Source organism: Vicugna pacos, chromosome 35 (genome assembly GCF_048564905.1).
Source record: "Vicugna pacos chromosome 35, VicPac4, whole genome shotgun sequence".
Classification (NCBI taxonomy): domain Eukaryota; kingdom Metazoa; phylum Chordata; class Mammalia; order Artiodactyla; family Camelidae; genus Vicugna; species Vicugna pacos.
Window position 1 is genome coordinate 35,585,168 of NC_133021.1, and position 20,726 is coordinate 35,605,893.

Here is a 20,726-nt window from a genome sequence, read left to right on the forward strand (position 1 = left end):
GTGAAAAGTAGGGTCTCTGTGATCACTGACCCCCGAGATTCCCTGTTGTACAGCTGGAATTAAAGAAAGCTGCTCTTCAGCCGGCGTTGGAACAGAAGCATGTTACCTCTGGTCGGCAAGTGCTCTCTAACGTGTTCATTCTTTGAATTGCTCCTCCAGCGCTTGCTCGGCACACGCAAATGTGGGCTGTGTGTTGTGCACCGGCAGCGTCTGCGTGGGACACAGTAGGCTGGACTGAGCGGACGCCCACAAGAGCAGGGGTCTAGGAAGGGTTAGTTCAGGGAAGCAGAGAATTTCCAAGGCAGAGTTGAGCAGGGAGACCAACCAGTGTCCTGAAACAATCATGGCCGGAAACAGCTGTCAGCAAGAGGCAGATCGAAGATAAGAGTAACAGACCAAAACGCAGAGTGGGCGGGGTGCGGTGCGTGAGTGGGACCCCTGGTACTGATGGCGCCAAGACCCTGTGCCTTTATTCCCGATTCTTAAGGATCCCGTGTCAGCTGCTGGGAGCAAAAGCCATGCAGGGGTGGATGAGATGGGATCCACCCACGTGGGAGCAGATGCAAAGGTGTCACCAGTAGCTCAGGGGCGGTCACAGTGGAGGTGACACTTGACAGGTGGCCGGAAGGATGCTGCCATTCTTTTGTTGATTTTAAAAGCACTGGGAGATTGATCTAAGGGACAGTGGGTCCCCTGGCACAGAAGGTATCTTCAGAATGTTCCTGGTGTGCGTGGGCCTGGCTGGCCTCGGGCCTGGGACTGGTGAGCACTTAGACCTTGAACCTGCACTGCCAGCCCCACCCTACCTTTTCCTTACCCATCAACAGGTGTTTCTTGAACATCTGTTACATGCAGATGTCCTTTAAATACTCCCACAGACAGGTAACTGAGTTAAATGCTTGGAGTGAATTAGGGCACCGTGTACCGGTGCCGTGGGACTTCCGACAGAGGCCAGCTAGCTGCTGGGTTTGTAGTCCTGTAGTGACAGCATACACAGGGAGTCTGAGGGGCGGGCTGGCATATAAATAAGCTGGGAGAGCACTTTGAAGTCACGCAGCCATCACTGTTCCTATTTGTTAATCACCAGATATGTTGGAATTACTATTCTTCCCAACTTCAGAGTAGAAACACCGCAGTACTTCTGCCACCTGACACAGACTCACCGTCGACGTGGCTCCAGCACAGCACAAATACAAGTAAATCTGAGTGGAACAGAAGAGACACTGCGAGCGGGTGTGTTAGCTGCCCTGGTTTTGTGTGACTGATCTGACATTTTGCTCATCACACGTTGGCATTTTTATGTTTTCATTTGAAATACGAGCCCCCAGTGAGTTGCTGCTCAGCCCTAGAGACTTAGATTATTTTGAAACACGTGGCAAAATGTTAGGTGAAAGCACTGGTAGGGGTGATGAAAAGGATGGATTCAGTGCCTGAAACTTGATTAAAGAGGTGATTTGCGAGGTCCTCCTCTCTCCCTCTTACTCTTCCCTCAGTGGTCTGATAGAGTCCCAGCCTCACCCTCCTCCCTCCGACAGGTGCTCTTTTTCTGGGTTAAGAGCTAAGAAATTGCCCCTAAGGGTATGTGTCAGTTGGCTCAGGTGGCCACAACAAAGCACCTTAAACACAGCTTACACAACACACGTTCATAGGCTCACAGTTCTGGAGGCCAGAAGTCTGAGAGCACGGTGTCGGCCATTTCTTCTGTGGCCTCTCACCTAGGCGTGTAGACGGCCGTCTCCTCTGTGCGTGTCTGTGTCCTCATTTCTTCTAAGGACACCAGCGGGTTGAAGTAGGGCCCATCCTAATGACCTCGCTGTACCTTAATTGCCTCTTTAAAAACCGCATCTCCAAACACAGTCACCTTCTGAGAGCCCGGGGTTAGGACTGCAACATGTGAATTGTGAGGGGACACAGTTCCGTCCATAGCAGGCTGGACACTGTTGGAAAAGGAGATGTGAGGTGGGGACCTTGGCTCCCCACTGATGGGCCGTGTTTGGGTTGTTATCTTTACAGAGATCTGCAGTTCAGACCTGGAAAGATAGCTTCTAGCGTGGAGAGCGGCCCAGGCCTGTATTCTCTCCTCTCACATCTCTGTGCCTAGTGACAGCAGTGCCAGTGTCTGTTTATCTGCGTAATTGCCACTGTCCCCTAATCACCTCCTTTCACAGGACAGGGAACTGCCCCCGGTGATCAGCTCTGAGCGTTGGATCTGAGGACCAACTGGGCAACTCCTGACGGCCGCAGCCTGTGCACACTTTTACACACCTGCTGATCAGGGTGCCTGGCGTCAGGGGACTCCCGAGTCCAAGCACCCGGGATGCACTGGTCACGCTGGGTTGCTGCGTTTGAAACTTGCCTGGGATCACCGACTGCTCTTCTGCGGCCTCATGTCTCCTTCGTGTGGGCCCCTCAGCACACGCGGGCTCACTGCCACGGAAGGCAGTCGTCTCTCCTGGCAGATTCCGTACTTGCCAGCCCGCCTACTTGTTAAAATTATTTTCAGCCTAAACTTAGTACCCGTGGGCCTTCTCCAGGTCGTTTCCAGACATTTGCACAATGACTAAAATCTGAGTCCCTGACGTGCGGGTTCCCAGCAGAGTCAGCAGGGCGACCCTCTGGCTTCTTGTTCAGCACAGCCCATAAACGTGTCCTTTACACGAGGCCCCTGTGTCCCTCCTCTTGTCCTTTTCTTTGATGCCAGCTTAGAACAGCCCTCGTGTGGAGTGCTGAGGGGGCCAGCGTTCAGAGGAAGAAGGCCTCCAGTGCCTGCTCCCCCTTCAGCAGCACGAGGTAATGTGCTTCTGTCGCGTGGAACTGTGGGATCTCGACAGCTTTCTATCTAGCGAGGATTAACAAGCCAAAACTAGCAGTGTACTACCCGTTACTAGAGCTTAGCACCTAGAAAGTGCCACCGGTAGTCTCACTTGACATACTTTCCTTCGTGCCTTATTTAATAAACACAAAAGCGTGCTGTTCCTGTTTAACCGTTTAAGTGCTTAACTTTATCGTCAAGGAATGTTGTGGGGAAGGACTGCTGTCGTCTGATTGTGCAGAACACGGCACCCCATACCCATTAGGTTAAACATGTGTTTTGGAAATGATTGGACAGTTAAGTGTTACTCATGCTGAAACAGGTGATAGACTAGTTCTGTTCCTGCATGTTCAGCTTCCATTAAGAAATGCTCCAACTTTACACGTTGACTCACTTTGTCTACCTTACAAGAAAGTAGTCACTGTTGTTCCTATTTGATGGATGAAGAGATTGAGGCAGAGAGAGGTCAAAACACTTCCCAAGATCTTAACAGTTTTGCAGAACTGGGATTCAAACCCCAAGCTCTCTGCCTCTAAAGCTTGAGCTCCTAACTGCCTCTGTGACAGACAAGGTTACTCTTTGGTGAACACATGACTTGCAATATCTCTTTTTCCACTGGCCGCTTGAAGACATTATTTTAATAAAGATGCTGCAGTGATTCATTGTTATGACTTCTGTTACGATACTATGTCTGAAGCTTTACTTACCTTTGTTCCATGTTGAGTAGTAGAAGTTATTATAAAGACCCTCTTTTTGAATGTACTTTGTACTTTACCAAAGTGCAGTCAGTTTACAGCGTTGTGTCAGTCTCTGGCGTGCAGCGCCGTGGTGCCATGCTGAGACTTCTGTGGTTGTCTGTGATTCACAATCTTGGCTTCTTAGGATGTGGCAGTTTTGAAACCCTGTTGCTTGCTTAGCCTTCAGAGTAACTCTGTCATGATAGTCAGAAAACGGACTGTTTGCTTTTTCACAGAAAATCACTCTGCGCCCCCTGACGTAACCACTTACACCTCAGAACACGCGGTACCGGTAGAAAGGCCGCAGGGCTCCACGACATCCAGGACAGCCCCGAAGTACGGCAACGCTGAGCTCATGGAGACCGGCGACGGTATGTCTTCCCGCGAGTGCTCCCTCCGCCGCCGTGAGCGCCACCGCACTGCCCCTGGGGGCACCGTCAGCTCATTAGCTCTCCATGGTCCTTAGGAGCCTCCCTAGAAGGGGGCAGTCACAGGAAGTGCAGACTGTCTCCCCACGGGCCAAGAGTTACTCCTTGTGGGAAAAGTGTCCACGTCGTAGGACGTTAGTCATGAGAAGAAAAAGATTTTGCAAGATTCTGCTGGGTTTTTTCCTAATGAATGACTCCTGTTGGTGCCACAGTTACGAAATTTGTGCAAATGTTAAGACTGTGAACAGTTACTTGGAAGGGCAAGATAGAGCTTAATTAAATGCAACCAAAATAACTGACAGAGACAGGCAGTGATGCTTCAGACTTGGGAAGAAAGAGGGTCAAAGTCTCAGTGATTTGGTAAATACACCCGTTAGGGTTCTCTGTTATTCCTCAAAACTTTCGTCTTAATATGTCTGCTGTGACTACAGTGGCCATTTCTATTACCCAACCTAGAGTAATGGACTTGAGCTTGAACCTCAGGCTTTATTATGCTTTCCTTAATCTCCCAGGGTCACGAAGCTTAGACTAGAACCCGATGACATAAAATGTTGTTTTCTTGGAAGACGACCAGAATAGCCTAGCGTGCCATCCATGCCACTATGATGCAGAGGTGATGAGGCCTGGACCAGCCTCTCAGGCAGACGCCGCTGCATGTGGGCAGAGCGCAGAGGTGCCTGTCCTGGGTCCTCCGTCAGTACATTTGAAGTCCCTCCAGTTTCCGTATGACTGGTTTCCCTGAAATGCTCTCAGTCTCAGTGTTTGATTTAGTTCTGTATTAAATTCATTGTTTGCTGAGCTGGTCATTACTGTTGTCATCCCCGTTTAGTAGCTTTGTTGTCTTTGAAGTTCATCATCTTCACCTGCTCCGCCAGGTAAATTCGCATGATGTCCAGTCCAGTGGTGCGATGGCCTCGTATCGGAACCACGCGGGGAACTTGTTAGATTCTGGGCCACACCTCAGACCTAGCATGTCAGAAACTCTGGGCTGGGTCCTGCGATGATTCATTTCTGTCGAAACTGAGCTGGAGAACCGGTGGCCCTGTGAAATGATCTCTAAGTCATCTGAACCAAATTGAGTGAGACTGTTTAGTGGGGAAATAATGTGTTCATATATTGGGAATTCTGGGTTGTCTATTTTTATATATTTTTAAGACTGTAAAATATTTGATGTCTCAATTCTGAAAATGCCCATAGGGTATTTTGAGACTACCCAATAAAATGGTTTTTATTTGATAGAAAAATTTCCTTGAATTCTCTCGCATTCATTCCAAAAGCTGAGTCCTGTTTCTGTGACACTGTGCCTTGCAGAAAAGGGCCCCACCTGGGTCACTGCGGAAAAGACCCCGTGGGTCGTGGCTCTGCAGGCTGTGAGCTGCAAGGTTTCCAAACCCATAGTCACCAGGTGTAGGGTACCTAGCGCCTTTCAGCAGGAGTGAGGTTTGCCCACGTAGGGTGCATTTGATCCAGTGAGAGATTCAGCACCTTGATGCTCCTTTTGTTCACTCATTTGAGATACTCACTGAAAAATTTTAAACTTCATGCCTTTCTCAGTGATCATTTCACTTACTCATTTTTCTAAACGATGTCACATTTATTGTTGTAGGAAGTGTATTGTTATAAAATGGGGTTTATTTTTCTTAGAACATGTGGATAAATATGTGTTAGTTCTGTGTTATTACAGACATAATACTTAGGGACTTTTAACTGCTATGCTTCTAGAATGCATTGCCTAAATGTTCACTGTGAAGAATGTGGCTGAGAGACACATGGGGGATCTGACCCGGCTGTCACCTGCAGGAGGACAGGGCCTTCTGGCAGCACTTGGAGACCCCAGTCCCCTTGCTTTCATCAGGAAGTGTGGGGACGGCAGCTAGGGGCTGAGCACAGGTGGTCTCAGGAGAGACTGGGATTTGGGGAGGGTCTTGCTGCTCTATCAGCTCTCTGATCCCTGTAGACAGAGGGAACCCCAAGACACTATGAATGCGGAGATGACAGATTTAGAATAGAGGTAACCCTGTTTTAGAATAGAGGTAACCCGGAGCTCAGTCTGCAGTCTGGGGCTCTTCCCAGTGTCACCAGAGGAGGACAACTCTTAGGGTGCGAAAGAGAATCATTTCTGCTACTCTTCTGCCCTCTCTCGAGGCTTCCCAGCAAGGTCACGCACTGGGCCTGCCCGCCTGCGGGATGCTCGGAGTGCTCTCCCAGAGCAGCTGTCGTCTTAGGTGACGCTGAGATGGGGCGGGCGTGCAGGTGTGACGGCCGGTACTACTGACACTGCTCGTTCACGCTGGGATGTGCTGGCAGTCAGACCATCTGCCCCATGGTTCTGTTTTTCAGGAGTGCCAGTAAGTAGCCGGGTGTCAGCAAAAATCCAACAGCTTGTCAATACCCTCAAAAGACCCAAACGACCACCATTACGGGAATTCTTTGTTGATGACTTTGAAGAACTGCTCGAAGGTGAGAGAGCTCGGTCCTACCCTCTTTGCCCAGTGTTTCTGTGACCTTGTTTTTACTTCTTAAGAACAATACTCTTGGTGTTCACTAGAAGAAGAAATACTATCTAGAGATTGTAGGTACTGTTCCCCAAGGCCCCTGGTCCCCCCTTGTCCTGTGCTCAGTCCCCACACAGCTGGGTATTTTCCCAAATGGACCACTGATGTGTCACCCTCAGCAGCATGTGATTTTGTCCCATGAGCCAGGCCTCTTTGTAAGGATGCCACGATGTTATAGGAACACAAGTAAATCACGAAACCTTAGCTCACAGCAGCACCTTCTCTCTGACAAACTCAAGAGGGATGTGAGGTGAGCTGGCAGCCTTCCTGACTCTCTTTATAGATTCAGAAACTGGTGTCTCAACCCCTGAACACTCATGAGCCTTTTAACACAAATAATTTAAAGTTGAGATAAAGTACCGCTTATCGTGTCAAACCCAAAGTCTTTACTTTCTTGTTCTTTATACCACAAGTGAGTAAGACATAGTTGATTTTCTAGCCAGCCAGGAAAACTGTCAGTCATGAATCATGAGAGAAACCTTCCCCAGAAGTCAGAAGAGTAATCTCAGATTCTCACCTATCTAAAGAGTGGGACAAATTGTTTTTTTATTGGAGGCATTTATTTTCGTTTTACTGAAGAAAATATGCACTGTGCCAGTTATTCATAGTAGTTACATCAAATTTGTTTATATCTCAGCATTTAAGGGCAAAATAAAATTCAGTGAGTTTTGAGCCTTTTGAAATCTAAAATTACTACTGTATGTTGATAATTGATGTATTAAATGTGGCTATTGCAGTCCTAGACTCCAGGCATGTTAAAACGCATAGCTTTACTTGTCAGTTTGTAAGTGCGCTCGGGTCTCCCTAGGTTGCCCATCCAGACGTTGCCTTGGAAATTGTAAGAATTAATTGCTTTTGTTACATCCATGAGGCTTGTATGTAGGTCATAGCCATAATCCAGGAAAGCATATGTGCATGTTTTCTGCCCACTAATAAATTGTTTATACCTTAAGTATAAGTCTCCTGGCTTCTTTAAAAAGGATAAAAAAGTGATTGTGCTAATACGGATGTCTTTTTCTTGAAAACCTTTTGTGTTCAAATGTATTCAGTTCAACAGCCAGATCCAAACCAGCCAAAGCCGGAGGGAGCCCAGATGTTGGCGATGCGTGGGGAGCAGCTGGGTGTGGTTACAAACTGGCCCCCATCCTTAGAAGCTGCGTTACAGCGGTGGGGGACCATCTCTCCGAAGGCCCCATGCTTGACCACAATGGACACGAACGGGAAGCCTCTGTACATCCTCACTTACGGTAATCCTGGTGGTCCTCCGCCTCGTATCTCCTTCTCCTGGGTCATCCGCCTCGTGTCTCCTTCCTGTGGGGTCGCCCACCTCACGTCTCCTTCCTGTGGGTCATCTGCCTCCTGTCTTCTTCCTGTGGGGTCACCCGCCTCACGTCTCCTTCCTGTGGGGTCACCTGCCTCAGGTCTCCTTCCTGGGGAATCATCCACCTTGTGTCTCCTTGGGCCTGCACACAACTGCCACTTTCATATTTGCTCTGCCCTGTGTTTCCAGTAAGGAAATAAATGGAATCTGAAAGGAAATATTTTTGGGAAATTGTTTGGTTTGCATGAAAAGCTATTTGTTAAATGTTTTTGAATAAAATCCAGAAAGTGATACAAAAAATTAGATTGTAACTCTGGTAAGATGTTGGATTTTACCTCTTGGAAGGTATTGTGATAGTCTTAACATTAAATGCTTTCAAGAAGGGTCAGTAGTTAAAATATATCAGAACTCATTGACCTACATCACTCAGAAAAAAAAATCTGTTCCAAAGGGCTTTTTCAAAAAGCAAGAGAAACAAGGTTTCCTTTAATTCCTTATTCAGTACTATTAATGTTGTCTGTAAACTTTTGGAAATAGTTAACTGTACCAAGAGAGATTCCTTATTCTCTGCTCTGTGGATAAGGGGCCATCGAGAAAGCAGATTGGCAGGTCATTTTCACACTCCCTGCTGCAGTTTTGCAAGGAAACCAGCTTCGTAACTAAAAGACCAAAATGGCCCCAATTGTATCTGCGTGTATGAGGTGAGATTACTGATTTCTAACTTTCAGTTTTTTTTTTTTTTTTGACAATAATACTTCTCTAACTGCAGGTAGGAAAGAATTCGATTTCTCCATCGTCAGTGGAAGTCAAGAGCCCAGTGTTACGTTAAAATATGTAGTCCTGCCTTTTGGTGGGTGTGGGTCCAGGAGGCACGTGGACAGAAATGGGGCCCTAAGCATCTCATGGACAGAAATGGGAAACTCGAAAGTTTTACCATAATCTTTGTCTGAATTTAAGGATTCCACTAAAAAAAAAAATCCTAGAACTCTGAAGTTAGGAAAAGTTGAAGTTGAGAAACTCAGGGCTTGGGGAGCACAAGGGATCGAGCCTGTCCTAAGTACCCTTCACGTTCACTGCAGTCATGCAGGGCAGGACCCGTTAGCAGAGGAATACGTGTTGTTGTGCACAACGTGAAGTGGTAGTGACTCACTGTTGCCGTGGTCCCTGCCCGACTGAACTCCCGAGAAACCCCCCCACTGCGTCTGTGATGGCAGGGAACGTTCCTGTGGTTTGCTGTACCTTCTTAGCCCCCTAGGAGTCTCTGTGTTTAGGACCTTATTCTAGTGTTCAGGCTTCTCAGATTTTATGAGTCAAAGTTTCTGGCTTTGCTTCCCATCTTGATTCCAGGGACTCAGAATAACTTGAAGACTTAAAATGAAAAAATACAGTACTCTCTAATAGGCTAATGTGCACACAGGTACATAACAGAGAGTGCATATGTCCAATTAGTCGTGTCTTTATCATTTGTATTGACAGGCAAACTGTGGACAAGAAGTATGAAGGTTGCTTACAACATTCTGCACAAATTAGGTACAAAACAGGAACCTATGGTGCGACCTGGAGATAGGGTAAGTGCAATTTAAATTACCGCGTCTGCAAGATACACGGCCTTATGTGGAAAAGACACCTACTGTTTTAAGGTTGCAGAGTTCAGTGTCTTCTAATACTCACACTACTAAATCAGGCTTTCTTGACATTTACTATGAACCAGGAGCAGTTATGCAGTGTGACGTTTAATCTTCACAGTGACTCAGTGAGCTTAACTGTAGTATTTCTCACATTTTATCCATGAGGACCCTAGAACTTGAGAGTGTAGGAATCGTATCAGATGGAGGTACATACGTAGTAAGTGGTGTGGCCAGCGCTCGCAGCCATTTCTGTATGAACCCAAAGCCTGTGTTCCTAACCCCAGAGGTACGTGGTCTCCTAGTTGGAAATGTGCTGCGCTGTCTCGCTGAGCAGGCAGGGCAGTGTGTTTAGAACTTCTTAGTGTTAGTGAAACTGACAGCTCGGGTAGCCCTGCTGATACTTCCCTTTTCCATTTTGCTAAATTTCTTGATATAGGCCACTGTCTTTCACTGAAAGACAGAATTTTATTCTCACTGTAATCTGCTAAGTTACTGAGAACAGACACTACTATTTCTTTTTTAATGTTACACCCCAGAGCAATTAATAATCTTGCAAGCTTTATACCTGATTTAGATGTGATCTGGGTATAGGACCCAGTTTTATTGCCTTAATTGTAGTGATTTTTTCCCCCTATATATTGCTGTGTACCTTAGATTCCCCAAGACTGGGTTATCCTGCCTGCCCCCAAAGGACTCCAAATGAATTTCATAAAAATATCATTGTAGTGCACCATAAACCAACAAGAGCACAAGCTGTGATGTACTTAAGAAATGTAAAGACATGGGCCCATTATGGGGAATTTTTAATAAGATAACTGCAGCCCCAGGATTCTGTGGTGGGCTATAATTCTTTCTGATTTTTTTAATGAACAAGTTTGACCTCTGGCTTTTAAGTCAATTGTCGGTCTCACGCTTCCTCATTATGAAACTTACTATAAAGTCACAGTAATCATAACAGTGTGGTATTTATACAAAGACAGACCTAGACCAAAGGAGTAGAGAGCCCAGAAATAAATCTGCACATGGCTTTTAGAAAGGATGCTAAGACATTAAATGGGAGAAAAGGATAGTCTGCTCAACAGATGGTGCTGGGAAAATTGAATTTCCACAAGCAGAAGAACAAAATTGAATCTTTATACCATATATAAAAAAATTAACTCAAAATGGATCAAAGACCTAAACTCCTAGAATAAAATATAGGGGAAAAGTTTCTTAACATTGGATTTGGCATTGATTTCTTGGATATGACACCAAAAGGACAGGGAACAAAGAAAATTGATAAATTGGATTTAAAATTAAAACCTTTTTTGCACCAAAGACCACTGTTGAGAATGAAAAGGCAACATACAGAATGGGAGAACATGTTTGCAAATTATATATGTAATAAAGGATTAGTATCCAGAATACATAAAGAACTTCTACAACTCAACACGAACCAAAAAGAAAAAAACATTTAAAAAATGGGCAAAGGACTTGAATAGATCTTTTCACAGGGAAGACTGACAAATAGCTAAATAAGCCCATGAAAAGGTGCTCAACATCACTAATCATTAGGGAAATATGTATCAAAACCACAGTGAGATAACACGTCGTACCCACTCGGATGGCTGCTATCAAAAAACAAACTAAGGAGTATTGGCAAGAATGTGAAGACCTTGGAACCCTTGTGCATTGCTGGTAGGAATTACAGGTGTAGCCACAGTGGAAAAAAGTGTGATGGTGTCTTAAAAAAGTAAACATTTGATCAAACAATTCCACTTCAGTATCAGAAGAATTGAAAACAGGGACTTGAATAGGTATGTCTGCAACAATGGCCATGCAGCACTGTTCACAAAAACCGAAACGTGGAAGCAGCCAGCCCTCCATGGACGGATGAATGGACAAATAGAATGTGGTGTGTGGTGTATTCATGTGGTGTGGCATTACTCAGCTTTAAAAAGAAAGGAGACTCTGACACTGGCTATAATGTGCGTGGACCCTGGGGACATGCTCAGTGAAATAAGCCAGTTATGAACAGGACGAATAGTAGGACTTTCAAGGAAGAATGAAAAGATGTATTTGTCTGTCTGTGCATATGAACCACAACCAGTTATTTAAAAGATGATCTGAGTTTGCACTGGCCTCAGGTGCTCTCCCTTCAACTGGTGGCTGGAGATCTGACAGCTTTGCTTTTAAATCTGGATCTGATGAAGCCACAATATTCAATTAAATGTCTGTAAGGGGCCAGGGCACCACTGCTGCAGATCTTCCTTCCCTGAAGCAGACCAAAGCAGAAGGCGCTGAGAAAATGCAGAAGATGTTGCAGTTCCATCCAAAACTGATGGCCAACAGAGGACTAGTTAACTACTGACTTGTTAGCCCTCCCAGAATATCCATCCTACAGGCAGGCGTCTTCATCAAGAGCCAGACAGTGCACGGGTCAATCTATTTCCAAGAGGAGATTCCACTTGGGCTCCTAGCCCAGTTCTGCTCAAAGGAAGGGCAACTTAAAGCAGGATTTAAAATTCCCACTACTTGATCACTCAGGTTCGTGCTGATAAAGCCACATCACTGAGCCTTGCAGAGTTGGGTTAAAACACGATGAAATGTTATGTTTAAATGAATAAAAGCAGAGTATAAAATTGTACATTACATGCTCTCAAGAATATAGAAGTAGTGAATAGGGTCAAATACCTAAAGGCTTTTTCAGAATCAACTCTGGGTTTCTCAAAACTCTGCAGCAGTGCTGAATGGCTTTTTGTTGGCCTCCCAGTTTCATTTCTCTCTCCTTTAGCTGATTTGAGTGAACGGTGGGAGTGCCACGTCGAAAGACAATCTTCACGTGATCCCAGACTTAATTTTGTTTCCACCAAGTATCTTGTTTTGGTAAGGCACCAACAGGGCCCAGTTTGAGACACAGTCACTCTGTCCTCAGCTGCCATCTGAGTCCTTTACGCAACCTGCATATTTAGATGTTGAGGTGATGAGGATGTCTTACCCAACTGTTCGTGACAAGGTTAGTAACGTCTAGTTAGGGCATATTTAAAGAAAAAAATGGATTAAATTCCTGAATAAAGTAATGTAAAAATGATATGCATATGCTAAATCATGGGATTTACGTACTTGACGATCAACACGGAAGAGGAACGCCGATCCACAGCGGCACATGGGAGGAGCCCGTGTGAGAGGAGCAGCAGGCCTGCGGAGCTTCAGGGGGAATCTGGAAGCAGGGCTGCTCTTACTTCCTGGAGGGTGCTTCTAAAGCTGGAGAGCTGGAGGGACTGCTCCGGCAGGATAGCAAGTGGACCTGAGTTACGGTAGCTCCGCTGCGGACACCAACGTGAGCGCCACATGACTTAAATTGGATAAAGTATTCGCCAAACAGTAGGTGACAACATAGGGGAAAAGCTTGACAAATTTACATATGACACTGGATGCACAAAGTGAAACAGAAAACATATCAAGAAGTCTTTGCATCAAATGTAAGAGTTAATACTATGAAATATATTTAAAATTCACCCAGATTTTAGGGGAAATGTCAAAACACGAGCAAATACATAGGCCAAGGAAATGAGAAACAGTTCATACAAGGAAGAAGGAATATAAACCATCTGATGGAAAATTGTTCTTCATTAAGATATTCTTAAGGACTTACAGAGAACATTTAAAAAATCATACTATCCATTATTTGGTTATTTGGATGGTAATTTAAGTGAACCTTCTAGAACTCCGTGAGTACTCCTCATTCTTCAGAGCTGAGCTGGAGAGGCGATGCCCGGCTGGAAGATGCGAGGGCAGGTGTTGACTGAAGCCTCCCCTGGGAGGGCGGGAAGCCAGGGTGCTGCGGATGCAGACTGACAAGCCCCACCTGTCAGCGCCAGGAGGCTGAGCCGGGCTGGCGGTGGGGTTCACGGCTGCGCGCTGTGTGCCAGGCGTGGCATGAGCACTTACACACGTTTTCTCGTTGGACCTTTACTGCAACACTAGGATGTAGGTTCTACCAGTATTCTCGCTTTTCAGGTAAGAAAACCAAGGCTTGGGGATCGGAGTAGAGTCAGCTACCAGCCCGCACATCAATAAGGAAGTGTGCGGCATTCAGTCACGATCGCCAAGGCTCTGTGGAAGTGCAAGGACACGCATAGCGCCCAGTGGGAACAGCGAAAAACCAAGTGTGTGCAGCAGGGTAGTGTTATCTGTGGAAATAACGTGTCATTGTGGAGGATCACGTGCAAACAGCAAGGGCAGTTGCGGCCTAGTGTGTGTCAGAGATAGCCCTGGGTGAGGTGTGTGCCTCCCACATAAGTCAGAGGAGGAGCGTCTGCTACTTACTAAAACACGTATTTTATCAATGACCCTAATTTTTGTTCCAGTGGCACCATGTCCGTGGTTAATCTCTCCTGCTTTGTCGCTCCAGGTGGCGCTGGTATTCCCCAACAACGACCCTGCAGCCTCCATGGTGGCTTTCTATGGCTGCCTGCTGGCTGAAGTTGTTCCCGTGCCCATCGAAGTGCCCCTCACTCGAAAGGTAAAGAACTGGATGTCCGCTCAGCTGTGCCGGAACGTTCTGTTGTGGGGTCAGACACCTAGGGTGTCTCACTGGTTCTCAGCAGAGGGGCAGCACTGACACCATGGCGTAGCTCAGCTGCCAGGCGAGCAGAGGTGGGCCTGCCTTGCCTGAGCTAAGTGATCCGCCAGTGAGCACGGGTTCCAGGATCTCGTTCCTCCATGTCACTCCACTGAAACCTGGGTAAACGAGGGATTTTTCACTTACTTTTATTTCAGGGGTGACGGTTGTTGCATTTGTTTAGGTGTTCAGACATCGTCAAGTCCCAGGCTCACCTGTGATTTGTCAGATCTTATTCTGTAACTAGAATAAATGACTAATCTTGCTGTTACAGTATAGGCAGTGTCAGGAACGAACTTTGTGCACATCCTGCACAACAGTGCGTGTGTCTTTGTCCCTGTGAATGGCACGCCTCCTGCTGCCACTTTCCTGTAGAAAGTGGTTATGGAACGGTTGCTGTATCAGCTTCCTGGGTACGAAATCTGCACATTCCGTGCGTGGCCTCCTGGGCGTGTGCAAGTATCAGGCGGGGCTGCGGGTGGCCCCCGAAGCGGGGAGAGTGAGCCCTGCAGCCCTGGACCCCAGAACCCTTCCAGTGCCCTGAGGGGGAGGCGCTGGTATCTGCGAGCTTTGCCTCCAGCACCTCACCTGCCTAGCGTCCTGGGGGCAGGCCCGGTATGTCTCACAGGTGCTTCCTAGGCTTCTGAGACTTGCCTGCCAGCCGTCTCTGGCATCTCAGGCTGTGACCTGCCAGCTGGCTCTGTCTCATTCTCCTCCCAGGTCCACTCACACCTTCACTGTGTCACTCTGGACCTCAGGACCAAAAAACCCCTCTTGGAAGAAACGGCGGTTCCCCCCGGCCCCCTCTCCCTAACGTTGTGCTGGGACAGAGCAAGAGGCGCCAGATTCTCAGGGAACCGGAGGCTGTGCGTTGGGCCTCGGTCTGTGATGTCAGAGACAACATTCGTTCTTAGAAATGGCGTCAGAGACGACGTTCATTCTTAGAAAACTTTTCATATTTTTAAATAAAAGAATCCGTGGGTGTGGGTACCGTTCAGCCTGGGCTAAGGTGTGCACTTGAGCACAGGTGAAGAAGTATATGGCTCCTCTGTCTGCCTGTCCTGTGCCCAGCAGGCCTGTCTCAAAATAAAGGGCCTAAAATTAACCAAATTTTCCAAGTCCTAACTGTCGCTTAGTGACCCTCACCAAAGTCTCCAGCCCCACGTACGTGTAGTTCTTCCCTGTTCTGATTCTTGGGGTGAGAGGAGTTCATAGCAGGAGAAGTCAGGGGTCCTCCAACAGTTGAGCTGTGTAGTCGGCAGGGCCGAGAGAGGCGCCAGCAGACGTCAGTGCCATGATGGGCAGATCTGGACAGGGCCAGCCAGTCCTCTTGAGCTGGCCAAGCAGATTTCCCTCTGCCCCCACCCCCCAGGGAGGAGCAAGGCCGTCAGGGGCTGCGGTCGTGCGTATTCTGAGTGCAGTAGGACCAGAGACACGGGGGCCCTGAGGCCACAGTCGTCCAGCCGGGCAGGGCCTGGCCCATCAGCGCTGGCCTCTGTGTGGCTGTAGCAGCAGGACGCCTCTGCTCAGGGGAGTCTCCTTTGAGAGGCACCGCCTCTGGGAGGCTCACCATCCTGCACCGGTGGAGATCGTCTTCCCTAGATTCTAGCACACGGCCCACTTGTTTGCTTTAATAAGGGTTTCACATACCCTGTTGGAGTGGAACATCTCTGGAGGGAGGAACAGTGACGTCTTGTCCCATACTTACAACCTCACGAGAAGCAGCCCATGAGCCCTCCCTGAGGAGCGCGTTTTCCTGCAGGAAATCAGAGGGAGTCGGCGGGGAGGGAAGGGAATGGGGCAGCCGGCGGGGAAGGTCCGCCCAGCTGAATGTGCTTGTGGGATCTATCTTAGAAGTCTCCGGTCTGCATATGTGCCTGTGTTTGGGGTAAGAGAGGAGACCTGGTGTGCCAGACGTTGATCACTGTTGAAGCCAGTGATGGATACATAGGATTCTTTCTCCTTTTCTCTACCTTTGTGTGTGCTTGGAAATTTCCATTATAAATAAAAAGTTTTAAGTTAGTTGGCAAAAAATACATTAATGGCATGCTTGTGTTGGTATTGATAAAGAAAATTCCTGGTGTCAGATTTCTTTGATCCACTTGGCTGTGTGACCATAATGATCTTCAGACTGACTGGTCTCCAGCCTGCCCTGTGCAGACCCTGCAGGGCAGTGCGTCTGGAGTTCAGCTCTCCGTTTCGTCTCTGTGTTGCTGTCTTCCCCCACCCCCTGAGGCTGCCAGCTGATAGGTCGGGGATCTGGGCGGACAGGGGTCGAAACTGAGCGAGCACCAGTTGGTAGTCGTGGGGCCACGAGTTCTTGACCGAGACTGTCCATGAACTCACCTCACGTTTATTAGGGAGAGAATCCTTTTCACAGTAGGATTGATGCTTTCTGTCTGGGAGACAGACGGAGCCAGGGGCAGGGGTGACAGTGGAGTGCCCCAGAAGTTACCTGCAGAGCCTGCGGGTGCAGAGAGACTGCCTGGCAAGGGACCTACTGACGCAGCTCCTGTACTGGAGAACGATTGGAAGAGAGAGAAGGCTTTGAACTCAGGTGTGGTCCAGCTCTTTGTGAACAACAAAAGAGTCCTTCGTGAGAACTTGTGGTCCTTGACGGCTCAGCTCTTCAGAGGAAGGGCCGGCCCCCAGCCCAGGCCAGAAACAAGCCATTCCCGGGAAAGGCACCCAGGAAACGCAGCGGGAAGTGTCAGGGCCCGAGAGCTCCAGCCGGGAGGGGCTGTTCCTGTTCTTCCCAGGAGGGAGTCTTTCCCACGGTGGCATGGGCCCTCGCGTATCGTGGCTCAGGGCCCTGTCCCCAGGTCCCTTCTGGGACGGGGGCTCTGCTTCAGGTTCTGGGGTCAAGCTGGGTTAAATTTCAGGGATCCCAGTACAGGCAGGAGACACTCCGGCCACTCTGAGAGCCAGGGCGGGGTCTCATCTCAGCCCGACGGGGGTGGGTGGGTGGGGCTGTTTCTGCAAAGCTGGTGACTGACTGGGGCTCCAAGTGGGAGTTTCCAGACCAAGAGGACGGGGAGGAGCAGGCGTGGAAGATGAGGTTCCCAGAACCTGCGGGTCTGGGCGCCGCTGCTCTCATCCCTTCCTCTGTAATTGAGGGTCTTTGGGGCAGACATTAGGAAGACAGGCCCAGGGGACAGCAGGCCTCCACGTGAGCCCTGGCAGCCACCCCTGTGCTCCCTCTCCTGAGCCACTCCGAGTGGTCTTTCCTTGACTGTCCCGGAAATTCACAGTCACGGAGGAGCGCCCTCCTGCCGCTGACCCTGGCTTCAGAACTTGTCTCCCTGCCCCTTTTTGAGGTCATGGCGTTTGGCGATGTGATTTCCAAATTCACGCTGGAGTGACTGAAAAAGTACTGCTTGAAGGAAAAGTGCTCCAGGGGCCCCGGAAGTGGCACAGTCCCCGCCCGCCAAGTGCCAGGGCTGCAAGGGCGTGGGGGGCTGGCTGTGATAATTCCACGTGGAGAGACGTGGCTTTTAAGTGGTCGGTGAGACTGGTGGGAAGCAGCCCCTTGGACGAGCGGTTGATGTTGAGGCTGCCGGTTTCACGCAGGTGAGAACCGCCGTCTCACGTGAGGGGAAGACGGTGTCAGCTCAGAGTCCTGACGCCTCTGTTCTAAGAGTGCTGGCTGCTTCCTGCTTCATCTTATTCTCCGACTCTGGGAGAATAGCCGCTGGGAGTGCTGGAAGCGAGGAGAGTGCGTTGAGCTGGCTTGTGGGCGGCTGTGCTCCATCAGCCCCAGCACACTTGGTTCCCACAGCACCCGCCCCGAGACATGCTGGCCACGCAGAGGCCCCAAGGCTTGTGCCCCAGAGCCCTCACTCCACAGGATGGGCGTGCTCTTCACGTCTGTGGTCCACGTGGGTGTCCAGCCCACCAGGCCAGATGTGGTCAAAGACCTTCTGGGGTGCAGAGGCATGTTCTTGGACTTTCTCTGTCCCGCAGTCATAATGTTGCACAGCTGGAGGGAGCACCAGCCTGTACCGCGCACCTGTGGGCTCTCCTGGCGTGTCCCTCCCAGCAGGCTCAGGAGATGGCTGTGCTTTACCCTCACGGCACAGACGAGGAGCCAGGGCCAAGCTAGTGCCCTGTTCACGCAGGTCACAGCTGGCAGGTGCGTCCCTGTCGTCAGGGAGGTTTGTGCATCCCAGGGCCCAAGAGCAAGCCGGGTTTGCTGGGAGAGCAGCTCCACCGCTGCTTGTTACCCTTCCCCCCTTGCCGCCCTCCCAGGACGCGGGCAGCCAGCAGATCGGGTTCTTGCTGGGAAGCTGTGGGGTGACGGTAGCCTTGACGAGTGACGCCTGCCACAAGGGGCTGCCAAAAAGCCCGACTGGGGAGATCCCACAGTTCAAAGGTGAGCCTCGGCCCCGCGCCCCCCACCCCCGCACGAGTTCTCTGCCAGCATCCTGTGTGCGTTCAGCCCGAGCCCTGAGATCCTGCTGCCGGGGCTGCAGCCCGTGGGCATGGTCTTAGACTTAGTGGAAACCCCGGGGGTCAGCCTGGCTGTGCATTGTGAAGCGGGCAGCCAGCAGGAAGGTGGTGGTCACACCTGTCTTCTGGAGATGCTTGTCTGACAGGAATTTGTCCTTTATTCCCAAGGTTGGCCAAAGCTCTTATGGTTTGTCACAGAGTCAAAACATCTCTCTAAACCTCCTCGAGATTGGTTCCCGCACATTAAGGATGCAAATAATGACACTGCATATATCGAGGTGAGTTGCTGGGTCTGGATGAGGTTGAGGAACTGAGCAACAAGTACTCTTACGGGTCAGGGCCCAGGGTCACCGGTGGTGTGAGCCCTCGCTTCACCCCCGGACGCTACCGCCACCATCTTCTCATTGCAGTACAAGACGTGCAAGGACGGAAGCGTGCTCGGGGTGACTGTGACCAGGATCGCGCTTCTCACCCACTGCCAGGCCCTCACCCAGGCCTGTGGCTACACGGAAGGTACGGGCGGACCCCTCCTGTGGGACCCTGACCCCAGCCCCGTGGGATGTGCATTGTTCCCACTGGTTACAAATGGGGAGTTGTGATGAGTTTGCACCCGGCTGCACGGAAAGTCAGTTTGTCGGATTATTCAGCTAGCATCTTTGCTCTGGTGGGTAACGGACACTGCAGACCGGGGCTTAAACAACCGACACGGCTGTTTCACAGTCTGGAGGCCGAAGTCCGAGATCCAGGGCTGGAGGGTTGGTTCCTGGTCTGCAGACAGTGCCTCCTCGCTGTGTCCTCACACGGCCTCTGCTGTGTGTGCGCGCAGAGAGCTCTGATGTCTGCTCCTCTTCTTGGAAGGAGCCTGGTCCTCTTGGATCAGCCCCCACCCTGTGACTTCAATTCTTTCCTTAGAGCCCCATCTCCAGACACAGACATACTTGGGGTTGGGGCTTCAATGTGGGAATTTGGGAGAAAACAGTTGAGGCTCTAATAGACAGTTGACACCATTGGTATGTGTTAATGCCTGGGTGCAGGTTAGAATGTCTTCGGGAGTTTTAAAAAAAGTGCCCACGCTTCAGCCACCGCCCTCTACCAGCTGAGTTGGGGATTCTGGGGCTGGGTTCCACGGTCAGAGAATTGGTTTCTTGATGTGCTTTTTTTGCCCTGTTTGGGATGGTCCTGCGGGCCCAGAGCTAGGGTGACCAGAGGTAACCAGGTTGACAACGCTGACGGGCTCATGGAAGGAAGGGCCAGGCCATGTACCCTCCGCTCCTTCTGCTGGAGCGTCTGGGATCAGGGCGCCGCCTGAGCCACGTCGCAGGCGCCCACCGTGCTGGAAGCTTTGCGGTGCAGAGGAAGCTGGTGTGGCATCTGTCACACGCTGTGGAAGGAGAGGCTTCCCTCTTTTTGCTGTTCTCTTTCTCTCGCTCCCTCCATCCCTCTGTCATCTCCCCTTTTAGGGACAGTTCACTTGTCTCGCAGAGATGTTCTCCTGATGTTTGTTCTCTGGACTAGTTTCCCAGATGCTTTCAACACGTCGAGACATGGCTCCTCTAATCATCACACCCTTGTGTCAGTGTATTCAGTTTTAGCCCCAGCTTTTCTTATAAGCTCACGACCTGTATTCCTTGCCCTAATTTCTTGAAGATCCAGGGCTGTCACTCTTGAAGGGCCGGGGAGGAAAGATACATGTATTTACTCTGTTTCTCCACTTTAAAAAACCTCACATAAAATAGGACACAGGCTGTGTGTTTTGAACGTCTCTCTCCAAGGGGGGTGAGGCACTCGGGACTGAAGCTTTGGTGAGCGTTCTGGCGAGCGTTTGCTGGAAATCACCAGTTCCTGCGAGTACTCAGCGTTTCCTTCTCCTTCCTGCACGTGTGATGGAAATGAAAAGAATCTTTTAAAAAAGAACGGGCAGAGAGGAGGAAAGCAAATATGCAAAAAGAGAAGGAGCAGGGTGTTTAAGTGATGGTGTGACGAGCCCTTGCTGTTAGGTTACGTGTCAGAATTTCACCTGGAAGCACTTTCCAGCCAGGCCAGCGTTTTTAAACGGCTCTGACGGGAGGCTGTGGCATTTATGCAAAGACAGAGTGAAATGGTATTTTCCCAAAACCCATTATTTCCCGCTGATGTGGTGCTGGGTTTTCTTTGTTCTTTGGTCTGCGCTCATCTTCTGTGAGTAAAAATCTT

The 20,726-nt window shown here is 49.4% G+C and overlaps 1 protein-coding gene across 10 annotated transcripts in view; it reads left to right on the forward strand.

Annotated features, from left to right (window-relative positions):
* Positions 1-20,726, forward strand: part of DIP2C (disco interacting protein 2 homolog C) — a 246,481-nt gene that overhangs the window by 157,651 nt on the left and 68,104 nt on the right. For all 10 annotated transcript variants that reach the window (XM_072955125.1, XM_072955127.1, XM_072955128.1 and 7 more), the window contains 8 exons: positions 3,786-3,920; positions 6,318-6,437; positions 7,582-7,779; positions 9,330-9,421; positions 13,875-13,985; positions 18,333-18,456; positions 18,702-18,811; positions 18,944-19,046. In XM_072955125.1, the coding sequence (XP_072811226.1) occupies positions 3,786-3,920; positions 6,318-6,437; positions 7,582-7,779; positions 9,330-9,421; positions 13,875-13,985; positions 18,333-18,456; positions 18,702-18,811; positions 18,944-19,046 (993 nt within the window). The remainder of the gene's footprint in view (positions 1-3,785; positions 3,921-6,317; positions 6,438-7,581; positions 7,780-9,329; positions 9,422-13,874; positions 13,986-18,332; positions 18,457-18,701; positions 18,812-18,943; positions 19,047-20,726) is intronic.